The 12,086-nt window shown below is 36.5% G+C and overlaps 3 protein-coding genes across 3 annotated transcripts; 1 reads left to right on the top strand and 2 right to left on the bottom strand.

Annotated features, from left to right (window-relative positions):
* Positions 1–441: 441 nt before the first annotated feature.
* LOC112503218 (ABC transporter C family member 3-like) lies at positions 442–4,089 on the top strand (the record flags this gene model as incomplete). Its single annotated transcript, XM_025107281.1, has 6 exons — positions 442–736; positions 1,199–1,413; positions 1,934–2,239; positions 3,291–3,354; positions 3,444–3,683; positions 3,871–4,089. Coding segments are annotated over 6 exons (1,242 nt in total), but the record flags the coding sequence as incomplete, so codon positions are not given.
* On the bottom strand, positions 4,069–5,559 carry LOC112503216 (toll/interleukin-1 receptor-like protein). The gene is made up of 2 exons (XM_025107280.1): positions 5,051–5,559; positions 4,069–4,225 (listed from the first exon to the last, which is right to left on the bottom strand). The coding sequence occupies exons 1-2, from the start codon at positions 5,530–5,532 to the stop codon at positions 4,069–4,071; spliced, it is 639 nt and encodes a 212-aa protein (XP_024963048.1). The 5' UTR covers positions 5,533–5,559.
* Positions 5,560–8,505: 2,946 nt separating this feature from the next.
* On the bottom strand, positions 8,506–11,265 carry LOC112503215 (TMV resistance protein N-like). Its single transcript, XM_025107279.1, has 2 exons — positions 10,781–11,265; positions 8,506–10,540 (listed from the first exon to the last, which is right to left on the bottom strand). The coding sequence occupies exons 1-2, from the start codon at positions 11,263–11,265 to the stop codon at positions 8,506–8,508; spliced, it is 2,520 nt and encodes an 839-aa protein (XP_024963047.1).
* Between the last annotated feature and the right edge of the window lie 821 nt (positions 11,266–12,086).

The raw sequence follows: 12,086 nt of genomic DNA, 5'->3' as shown, positions 1-12,086 counted from the left end.
ATATATATATATATATATATATACATACATATATAGTCAGGTTTAGGGGAAAACCGCAAAAAATGAAAAAAAACTAAGGAACGTCCTAGTAACCGTTCATCTGTAAGGTATGCACATGTGTATACAAGTAATTTGCAAGTAATTTTCCATTATGCTAATGTGTATAATGTGCACACATGTATAGAAACCAGAAAACATCTTTAATTACTTGTATGCACATGTGCATACTGTAAAGATGCACAGTTATTGAGGTGTTCCTCTCATTTTTTCATTTTTTGAGGGGGTTTTCCTTGAACCTCACACACACACATTCTCTCTCTCTCTCTCTCTCTCTCTATATATATATGTGTGTGTGTGTGTGTGTATATATATATATATGATAATCTTATTACTATATTTGCAACTTCTGTTTTACACGTATTTTTTTTTTTGTATTTGAAGCAATATTACATACCTTCAGCACGAGAACTAGCAAGACTAGTTGGAGTATGCAAAGCCCCGGTCATACAACATTTTTCTGAAACAATTTCTGGATCGACGACAATTAGAAGCTTTGATCAGAAATGCAGATTTGAAGACATGTGCTTGAAGCTAATTGACGACTATTCTAGACCAAAGTTACATGTGGCTGGCGTGTTGGATTGGCTCGGCTTACGCTTGGATATGCTGTCCTCTTTTATGTTCGCCTTCACTCTGGTTTTTCTAGTTTCCGTTCCTCAAGGAACTATTGATCCAAGTAAGTAATTTTTAATGGCATACCTAGATTACGATTTAATGGCATAAACTCTTAATAGATAAATAAATATGTAAAAAGGGTCAGGCTCAGTGGAAAACCTCAAAAAACAAACTTTGGAACACCCTAGTAACTATTCATCTGTACGGTATGCACATGTGCATACAAGTAATTGAATTTTTTTTCATGATTTCTATTCGCTATGCTGGACAAATTACTTGTATAAACGTGTGCATACGATACTAATGAATGGTTAATTAGAGTGTTTTCAGTTTTTCGTACTTCTGGAGGTTTTCCCCTCGACCTCACTCCTCAACCTCACTCTTTGTATATATTTACCTTTCCTAGTTTGTATAGAATTATGTTTCATCGTAAACTCTATATATTTTATCTCGTGATAGAATGTTAGCAAGGACAATTTCGTAATTTTCATAAACGACTCACCCCCTCGAAACAAATTTGAAGGAACTGCGGGATTAGCAGTGACATATGGACTATATTTGAACAAGATACAAGGATGGGCAATACAAAAACTTTGCAATGTGGAAATACGATTTATATCGGTGGAAAGAATATTTCAATACAGTTCTATCCTTAGCGAGCCTCCTCTTGTTATAGACTCAAATAGACCTCGTCACTTCTGGCCATCGCAAGGAAAAATCGATATCCACAATCTGCAGGTAATCAATATATTTCTATCACTACAACAAAATTGGCTTTATAGAATGCCTAGATCGTTTAAGCGTCCTAATAGAATACTTTGTATAACTTAGGTTTATAGGATCAAACTATAAAGCATCCTATCTAAATGCGTTACAATAGGTTTATAAGACGTTTTTAGGCGTTTTAACAAGTTCTTTTAGAACTGCTTCCGAAATAAAGTGTCCTATTAGCTATTTTATATGACACTTTTGAGAAGTGTCTTATAGACCATCATTTTATAGGACACGTTGCAAATAGTGTCCTGTAAACTGTAAAGTAGTTAATACGACAATTTATTACAAAAGCGTCGTAAAAAATTGTTATAACGTCTAAAAGCGTCCTATAAAGCTATTGTAATACTCTCAAAATAGGATGCTTTTTAGTTTGGTCATATAATTTTTTTACATTTTAGGCGTCCTATAAAAATCAATTTTGTTGTAGTGTATTGTTTCATTCCAGTGAAATAAGATGCTATAAAAATTAATAGTCCATGGATAGGTTCGATATGCGCTGCACATGCCACTTGTATTGCGAGGCCTTACGTGCACATTCCACGGAGGTACAAAGACGGGAATCGTTGGGAGAACCGGAAGTGGTAAATCTACTCTRATACAAACGCTTTTTCGTATTGTTGAACCTGCCAGCGGGGAGATTCTGATAGATGGGATTAATATATCATCAATCGGGCTCCATGATTTACGATCTAGATTAAGCATAATCCCTCAAGATCCAACTATGTTCAATGGAACTATACGAACTAACATGGACCCACTTGAAGAACATTCAGATGATCAGATTTGGGAGGTACTCTTGATTGATTAAACGACTTATACCGGCCTCACTACAACAAAATTGGTTTTATAGGACGCCTGAAATATCCAAGTGTCACTACAACAAAGTTGGTTTTATAGGACACCCTCAATCCCTAAGTGTCTCAATAGATCGCGTTATAGGACCAAAATATAAAACGTCCTATTTAAAGGCGTTGTAATAAGTTTATATGACGCTTTTGGACGTCTTAACAAGTTTTTGAGGACATTTTTAATGTAAAGTGTCGCATTAGCAACTTTATAGGACATTTTTGAGAAATTGTCCTATAAACTCAATTGTTTTTATAAGACACTTGTTTTTATAGGACAATTTTTCGAATAGTGTCCAATAAAGTTGATAATGGGACGCTTTATATTAAAAGTGTCCTAAAAAACTTATTACGACATCAAAAAACGTCATACAAACTTCATACAACACCTTTAGATAGGACACTTCATTTTTTTGGTCCTATAAACTAAGTCCTATAAAGAGGTCTATTATGACGTTTAGAATTTTGGAGTGTCCTATAAATCCGATTTTTTTGTAGTGTCCTAATAAATTACTTTATAGAACTTAAGTTTATATGACCAAATTATAAGGTGTTTTGTCTAAAATGGTTACAATAGGTTTATAGGATGCTTTTAGGCGTTTTAACAAGTTTTTTTTGGACGCTTATAAATTAAAGTGTCATATTAGCCATTTTATAGGACACTTTTGATAAGTGTCCTATAAACCCATCTTTTTATACGACACTTGTGTTTATAGGATACTTTTAAATATTGTCATATAATGTAATTAATACAATACTTTATTTTAAAAGGATTCTAAGAAACTTGTTAAAACGCCTAAACACGTCCTATGTATAAATCTATTGTAACACATTTAGATGGGACGTTTTTTGKTTTGGTTGTATAAACTGAAGTGCTATAGAGTATTTTATTAGGACGCTTAGACATTTTAGACGTCCTATAAAACCAATCTTGTTCTAGTGCCTGTAATATGATTTGTATGCTATTAGTTACATGTAGTTCATCGAACATTTCAGGCTCTTGATAAATGCCAGATYGGAGACGAGGTTAGAAAGAAGGAAGGTCAACTCGATTCAACAGGTTCSTCATCATYCCCACCAATTTTAACARAAAGTTATTTGCAAAAAGKTACAAAATTTTCAGAACCCGTGTTTCCAAAATTGCCACAGTTACCGAAAATGGAGAGAATTGGAGTACGGGTCAACAGCAACTGGTCTGTCTTGGCCGCGTACTACTCAAGAAAAGCAAGATACTGGTTCTTGATGAGGCCACTGCATCRGTTGATACAGCAACGGATAACATGATTCAGAAAACGCTTAGGGAACACTTCTCAGACTCTACTGTCATAACAATCGCGCATAGAATCACCTCTGTGGTCAACGGTGACATGGTTTTGGTTTTGAACAAYGGTTTGTGTGAACTCAGTCTTGTCATATTGAGCCCTTGGGGTGCTCCTATTCTTTTATTTTCTGAAGAGTGTCCCAGGCTATGCCTAGACTAATCCTGGCAAACTCTGACCACAGATAAACTCAGTGGCCACAATTGTTGTCAAAGAACTGTGATTCTGACTTCTTTATCTAAACCCATAATTTGCAGGCTTGATCGAAGAATACGATTCTCCTACAAAATTGTTAGAAGAGAAGTCATCTTCATTTTCAAAGCTGGTTGGTGAGTACAACAGGAGGTCAAACTCTAGTCATATAAGTAAGCAGAGCTGAGAATTGTTTTCTAGTTCTACAATCTATGCTATGAAGTACACAAAAAATACGAACTTGTATCAATTTTCGGACAATTTCATGCAAATTTTGTACGCCCTTTATAAGTAGCCTCGTGTACGAAAGTTTCAGACCATGTCACTATTTCTGTAAAGAAACGAATTTCCTGTTCAGAACGTTGTGGGCAAAAGTGTAGATCTAAGAACTCTATTAATATATGGGTTGGGTTCACGGAACTGCAAAAAAATGAAAAACTATGTAATACCCTGGTAACTGTTTATTTTGGATGGTATGCACATGTGCATACAAGTAATTTGTAAGCAATTTGTCTGCACACGTGCATAAAAACCAATAAACAATTTCAATTTCAATGACTTGAATTCAAATCGAAGTAAGATGATTACAAGAAGAAGACGAAAGTATTTCATTGGGCGTTCAGAGCTTTTCAAAATCAGCCTTGGAGACTCCGGTTGTGGCTGCCTGAATGTTATTCACGCTATATGTAGTAGAATGTTTCGTGTTCTGAGTTTTGTATCTCGGATTTTTTAAAACCACACAACTCAAGAAGCCATCTAAACCCAACAACACGCAGACCTTTCAAAACAAAAATGCTTTGCGGAAGATGTCTTATGCTTGTACCTTCTACATTCAACTCATCTAAGCATTTTAACTGTCCAAGTTCCTCTGGCAATTTTTCAACAATAACACAGTACCGGAGATGAAAATATTGAAGACGTTTCATCTTACGGATGCTGTCTGGAATATCTCGTAAAAATACACAATCTGGTATGATTAGCTTCTCTAAACATTCTAATCGCCCAAGATCTTCCGGTAACTTTTCACATCTTTCAAGATTCAACGTCTCGAGATTCAGACTTCTCTTAAGGTCAAGGGTTCTCAACTTAGAATGACTGAGATTTAGGGATTTGAGCTTTAGACATTCAACAGACATGTGAAGTTCCACAAAAGCATCACATCTTTCGAGATTCAACATCTTGATATTCGGACTCCTCTCAACACTACTAGTGGTGATACCTTGATCATTTAACACATCAAATTACCCATCAGCAGTGTTCTTTAACTCCCACCCACCCAGATTGGCTGCTTCTTCCAAAGCCTTCCTCCATTTCCCAGCAGCCGCTTTCTTTTCATTATGTTCGGCATAGACTTTTCCAAATTCCCCTATTTGTTTGCGGACTTCAGAGGATTCCACATCATAAAACGCCGGGTAAGCAGTCTGCTCGTGCGTCTTTTGACACTCCATAATCGTTACAAGCTTTTCCAAGCACCAAGATGAAAATGCAAAGTTTTTGGAGAAAATTATGACGTGGAATCTTGAGTCTTCAATGGATCTCATGAGCTGATCACTGATCCTTACCCCTTTCTCGATTCTCTCGTCATCCTTGTAAGTGTGAATGCGTTTTTGCTGAAGAGCATAATAAAGATGATCAACAAAGTTCTTACGGGTATCTTCACCTCTAAAACTCAAAAACACATCATACTTGAAGCTCTTGTGAATAGATGAAGTTGAAGAAGACGCCATTGAAGGTAATGCTTGAAGGAACCTTTAAATCAAAACTTTGTTGGCGAAATATTCTATCCGATATGAATATTGCAAGGAAAATCAAATGAGATGTATAACCCTCAAGAGTGTATATCAAGAAGGCAATGGTTTTTCACCACTTTTATTGCAAATTTTTTTTTCGTAAACATAATAAATATGAAATTAAAAGCTAAAAACTAAGAAAATGAGACTAACAAGATTTGAACTCGGGGCTCGAATCTTGCAAACCAACTCTACCAAAGGAAAATTTTCCTCACTGTAGTTTCAAAATATATATATGATGTCACGCAACAGATTGATACAGTGACATTTTTCGCGACCCTATAATTTTCTAGATTTAAACAGAAGAACGAAGCGGTGGCCCATGCCAACGTGTATACAATCGAGTGGGTCCGCTCCTGCTCAGTGTCCCTTAAATTAACCTTCAGAACTGATCTTCGAGTTACATATAATTTGGGAACCTTAGGAACACATGGACCACCTATTTTGTGAGTGTTCATGACGAATACTCACAAAATAGACGTTCCTGTGTTTCTAAAATATTTAAGTTTCCTCAATGAAAAAGGATACCAAAAATTACTCAACATCCAAGTAGAAAGAAATGAACTCTTTGTTTAGAGCTTTGTGGCCAAACTGTAAATCAAAGCTTGGATAATACATTCACATCACTTTTCTCCTCATGTTATCATGTAAAATCAAAACCGACATATGTGTTCTTCGCAAGTTGAAAGTTTAAATATATAGAAAAGCCTCAAACTTTTGATTTCTTTCATACATGGGTCATTTACATAAAGAAACCTTCTTCATTTAAAACTGCAATGCAGGTGTTCTTCGCAACTTAAGTCAAAAGATTGTTAAGGTGCACCCCTGGATTAACACACTTGAACGTCATGGTTTAGGTACATATATAGTTTAAACATTCAAGTCTTTATATATAACTTATATATAGAGAGGGATTTTCAGGGGAAAACCCCCCCAAAAGATGAAAAACTAAGGAACAGACTGATAACCATTCATCTGGACAGTAGGCACATGCACATACAAGTAATTGAAGCTGTTTTTTTGGTTTTTATTCACATGCGCATACCGGAAAAATTGCTTACATATGCACATGTACATACCATCCACATGAACGGTTACTAGGGTGTTACTTAGTTTTTCATTTTTTTTGGGACCTCACACTATATATTTATAATTCTCCAGCTTCTCAATCAGCTTCTGTTAATATACAGATTGCTCCCGAATCACTGTATTTGGATTAACCTCTACCTCACTTTCTTCATTCCTCCTTTGCCTTGGCTGTAGCAGCAACCGGTTCTCAATCCTGTATGCATTTCAAAACAGACAAGTTGAACAAGTTAAAAGTATAAAGCTTTTGTAATTAATGATCTACAACCATAAAACAGTGAAAGTTATGTATAAAAAGCAAAATGCTTAAGAAGTGGGGTGAGAACTCATTGATAGAGTGATTACCCGACCTTCACTACTAGTATCATTCATGTTATAGCTCCAATCAATGAATTAAGAAACAAGAAAGACGACAGCAAACCAACATCATAACTCAACGCTCACAACGACACCACCTGATCAGCCTGCAAAAGAACGTAAAACTCTTTGTTTTAGGAAATAGAAGAACAGTAATCATAGTGATTTTGATCCACATTTTTTACCCATTACATTTTCTACCTGGACTACATTCCATCTTAAGCATAGACAACGCCGGACATTCTACATGGACTACATTCCATCTTAAGCGCTGACAAGACCCCGCTAAATTGTAACTCAAAATGAATGTAAACTCTACCCGGAATACATTCCTTTTTAAGCTCACAGATGTACCACTCACCGACTTCACGCACATACAAGCATCAACAGATAGCATTAACTGCGCATATTTAACAGATATACATTTCCAATTTTTGTCAAATAACATTTCATAAAATCTTGCACATTCATTTCACATATCGTCATATAGCGTCAAATATATATCTTGCATTTTTAGTAAAACCCGTACAAGAAACTCACTTCATGTCCAAGCTCCAAAACAAGCTCAAAAGACCACAATTCCTCAAACCGAGTACCTAAATTTATCATATATATAATGGTTTTTGTTACACCCAAGAGTTTATCACACTAGAAGCTTTCAAATACCCTATAATAATATGCCTTAAGCACATCCAAAATGCTTCCAACAATGAGTTTGAGATCGGACAGAGGCACGTGACCCCAAGTCGCGGTGCAAGTCACGTAGGCTACTGTTAGTCTTACTCTAGACCAAAACTCATTTTTAACCAGAAAATCCCATTTATCACCCGTTCTAATCGATTTCCTTTGATACAATATCCAAGATCAGCTTAACTCGAAGCAATACATGATTTATATACATTCTAAACATTCCATAAACATATATCAAATTCAAAGGACTAGATATCATTCCCAAATCAGAAAATCACTAAAACTCCAGCACTTTGATCAAGAACACCATTGATTTCCCAAAATAAAGAATTTTCCAGAACTCTTAAGGATTTGATGAAAATCCATTCATTCTGCCATAATTCTCTCTCCAACAGAATAAAGATTTGATAAGAAGAAGCTTCATACAAAAAAGAAAGACTAGAATTGATACCTTGAAAGTGGTGGAAGTGGACGGTAGATCTTTTGGCTGAGCGAATAATTCATGGAGTCGCAAACAGATTAATGGCTCTTGACGATCCTCCAATCCTTCTTGAAATGAATCCGTTGAAGGAACACATGTATTGATTTTTTAACCCAACTAATTAATTAATTTTTGTCATATAAATTTCATGATGCAAATCAAAGTAAGATGATTAAAAGAATTGAAGGGGAGAAAGTACCTCTTACAGCTTTGTGAATTGACTTTTTGGCCTTTTGGAGCTTGTCAAAATCATCTCTGGAGCATGGTAGAGGAGACTCATGTTGTGGGTGTGAGTGTTATTCACGGCTATATGTAGCAAAACGTTTTACAGAACCCCTACATCCCTTAAGATTCAATGTTTTGAGTTGTGGAGATTCACTGGGCATGTCAAGTTTTACCAAACCCCTACATCCCTCAAGATTCAATGTTTTGAGCTGTGGACATTCACGGGGCATGTGAAGTTCTAACAAATCCTCACATCCATTAAGATCCAATGTTATGAGCCGTGGACATTCACCGGGCATGTCAAGTTTTACTAAACCCCTACATCCCTCAAGATTAAATGTTTCAAGTTGGGGACATATAAGGGGCATGTGAAGTTCTAACAAATCCTCACATCCATTAAGATTCAATGTGATGAGCCGTGGAAATTCACTGGGCATGTCAAGTTTTCGAAAAGCCCTACATCCCTCAAGATTCAAAGTTTCAAGTTGTGGACATTCACGCGGCATGTGAAGTTCTAACAAATCCTCACATCCATTAAGATTCAATGTGATGAGCCGAGGACATTTACCGGGCATGCCAAGTTTTCGAAAACCCATACATCCATCAAGATTCAATGTTTTGAGCTGTGGACATTCACGTGGCATTTGAAGTTCTAACAAGTCCTCACATCCATTAAGATCCAATGTGATGAGCCGTGGACATTCACCGGGCATGTCAAGTTTTCGAAAAGCCCTACATCCCTCAAGATTCAATGTTTCAAGTTGTGGACATTCAAGCGGCATGTGAAGTTCTAACAAATCCTCACATCCATTAAGATCCAATGTTATGAGTTGTGGACATTCATCGGGCATGCCAAGTTCTACCAAAGCCCTACATCCCTCAAGATTCAATGTTTTGAGCTGTGGACATTCATGGGGCAAGTGAAGTTCTAACAAATCCTCGCATCCATTAAGATCCAATGTTGTGATTTGCGTCTTAACAAATGAAAAAGTGTTGGTTTTCTCTCCCTTACCAATAAAATTTCCCTTTTCCCGATTATTCGCCAATGTATCATTGATTTTCTTCTTATACCACAGTCGGCTATGCTTGTCAGGATCATGAGGGTACAAATGGCGAACAGGGTGCCCCCCCATTTCTTCTATATGATCGTGCATGCCCGAGTTCTTATCATGAGAAATAGTTACGAGAGATTTTCCCTTAAAGAAAACACTCAAACCATGTATATCATTAAATCCATAGCTTTCAAGCACTCTAATTGCTTCATCTTCCTTCCAACCTTTCAATATGCATGCAGCATCTAGGAATATGTCCTTGAGATCTTCCTTTGCATGGATGGATTTTAACAGTGACTTTTGTAGAGTTCCATCAAATGGAATTTTTTCTAGTCCTTTTAAGGTATCTATCCATACATAGAGATTCAAACCCACGGTTGTAATCGTCAAAGGAAGACCATCAGCAATACTTACAACTTTCGCTGATAGCTTTTCATACCCTGGAATCGGAATCTCTGTCCCAAATGCACGCCTACTCAAGAGGCAAATTGCTTCGTCGTGTGTTAATAGATTGACATCGTGAATAACTTTCACTACTTTGTGCGCTACTAGTATTTGCTTGTCTCTTGTTGTAATGATAATTTTACTTCCGCGCTTAAACCAATTAGGCTCACCAGCTAAGGCCTCAAGTTGGTCTATATTATCCACACCATCTAGAACAACAAGAACCTTTCTACCTAGCATATGCCTTTTCATCTTGATTTTCCCGTCTGTAAGACCAGTTACAATAACGTCTTGCTTTAACACGTTGCGAAGGACTTGTTGTTGCAATGAGTTCAAACCTAATGAACATTCCCGAACGTTCTCAACAAAGCTGCTACCTTCGAACTCATTGCATATTTGATCAAAAACAGCTCTGGCCAAAGTTGTCTTTCCACTACCTCCCACCCCCACGATTCCCATCATGCAAAACTCATCACGAAAAGTGTTTAAAGATGAAACCACGTGATCTATCCGAGTCCTCATGCCTACTAAGTTATAATCAGCAGTGCTGATGGAAGGTAGCTTAATTGAAATTTCTTTAACAACTTTTTTGATAAATTCAGCTTCTTGCCTGTATATATATATGTTAAAGAAGAATCAATTAGCTTTCTCAAACTTCAACATGAATAATTACATGTATATCTACAAAATACAAACACATAAGAAGTAACTATAACAGTGTCACATATAATCACATTTCAAATTATTCTATCGAGAAGAGTATTCAAGTTAGATAGATTCAAAGTTTGACGATAAAACACGAGAAGAAACAAAATGAAAGAATATTGCATAGATACAATGAAGGAATTACCCATCAGCAATGGTCATTAAGTCCCAGCCACTGAAAGATGTCGCTTCTACCAGAGCTTCTCTCCATTTCTGAGTAGCCTCGGCCTTTTCATATTTGGCAAAGGCTTTTCCAAATTCCCCACTTTGTTTGCGGACTTCAGTGGGTTCCACATCATAGAAGATTGGGTAAACAGTATGCCCAATCATCGTCTTTTGGCACTCCATAATCTTGACAAGCTCATCCAAGCACCACGATGAAGATGCATAGTTCTTGGAGAAAACAATGACATGGAATCTCGAGTCTTGGATGGCTTGAATGAGCTCTTTACTGATCTTTTTCCCTTTCTCGAGGTCCATGTCGTCCTTGTAAGTTTCAATGCTTTCTCGCTTAAGAGCGTCATAAAGATGACCAATGAATGTTTTACGAGTGTCTTCACCTCTAAAACTCAAAAATACATCGTACTTAAAGATGCTCTTGTGAATGGATGAAGTTGAAGAAGATGCCATTGATGGTATGGCTGAATGATTCTATAAACTAAAACCAAAACTTTGCAAAGAAAACTGGATGAGATGAACAACTTAACCCTGAAAGTATATATGAATAAGGCAATGGTTGTAGTACTACTGGTAATTAATGTGAACATGATGTGTTTGTTTGAAGGATTGAATTGTGGAATGATGTGGAGAAACAAAAGCCTCTTATTTTGATCACACAGTTTGTCCCACCACCACCAACTTCATCTACCATACTTATAAGAAATGGATACCAAATCATTATGAAACCAATTAAAAGCTCTTTGACTCAATTTTTCTTGAATTTAACTACTGGGTTTTAATCAAAATACTATACTTGTCAATTATTCCATATAGATGTGGTGAGATCTTTGACAAGTGCACACATTAGCCATAGAAAACAACTCTTAATCTCAAGTCGAGATCGAAAGAGTGCGCATCTACGGATCAAGAGGGAATACAGTCAACTAAAAACGAAGCCCGTTGTTCATGTAATATGCTAATCGGGAGGAACTTTGTGATAATGGTATCTCTAAAGATTCTCATAGAAATATAGGATCATAAGCCTTGAGAACTTGATTTTTCTGCATATATCGCGATAATATAATCCATTTTCTATCTTTCCAAACTACACTTCATGGTTAGCAAATTTGTTCGTAAAAGGTTAAGTAACCCATATGCTCGATGAAGTGGATTTCTTTTCACATTCGTGTTATCTTAGCCGGCTACTGTGGATTCGAGATTAAGGTTGTTGAGCACTGCAGAGCTTGATACTTTGGAACTAGACACGACAACAAAATTGATTTTATAAGACG

The sequence above is a fragment of the Cynara cardunculus genome, unplaced genomic scaffold (genome assembly GCF_001531365.2).
Source record: "Cynara cardunculus var. scolymus isolate 2C unplaced genomic scaffold, CcrdV1 Un_Scaffold_2684, whole genome shotgun sequence".
Classification (NCBI taxonomy): domain Eukaryota; kingdom Viridiplantae; phylum Streptophyta; class Magnoliopsida; order Asterales; family Asteraceae; genus Cynara; species Cynara cardunculus.
Note: the sequence above shows the minus strand (reverse complement) of the source record. Positions and strands in the feature narration are given on the sequence as shown.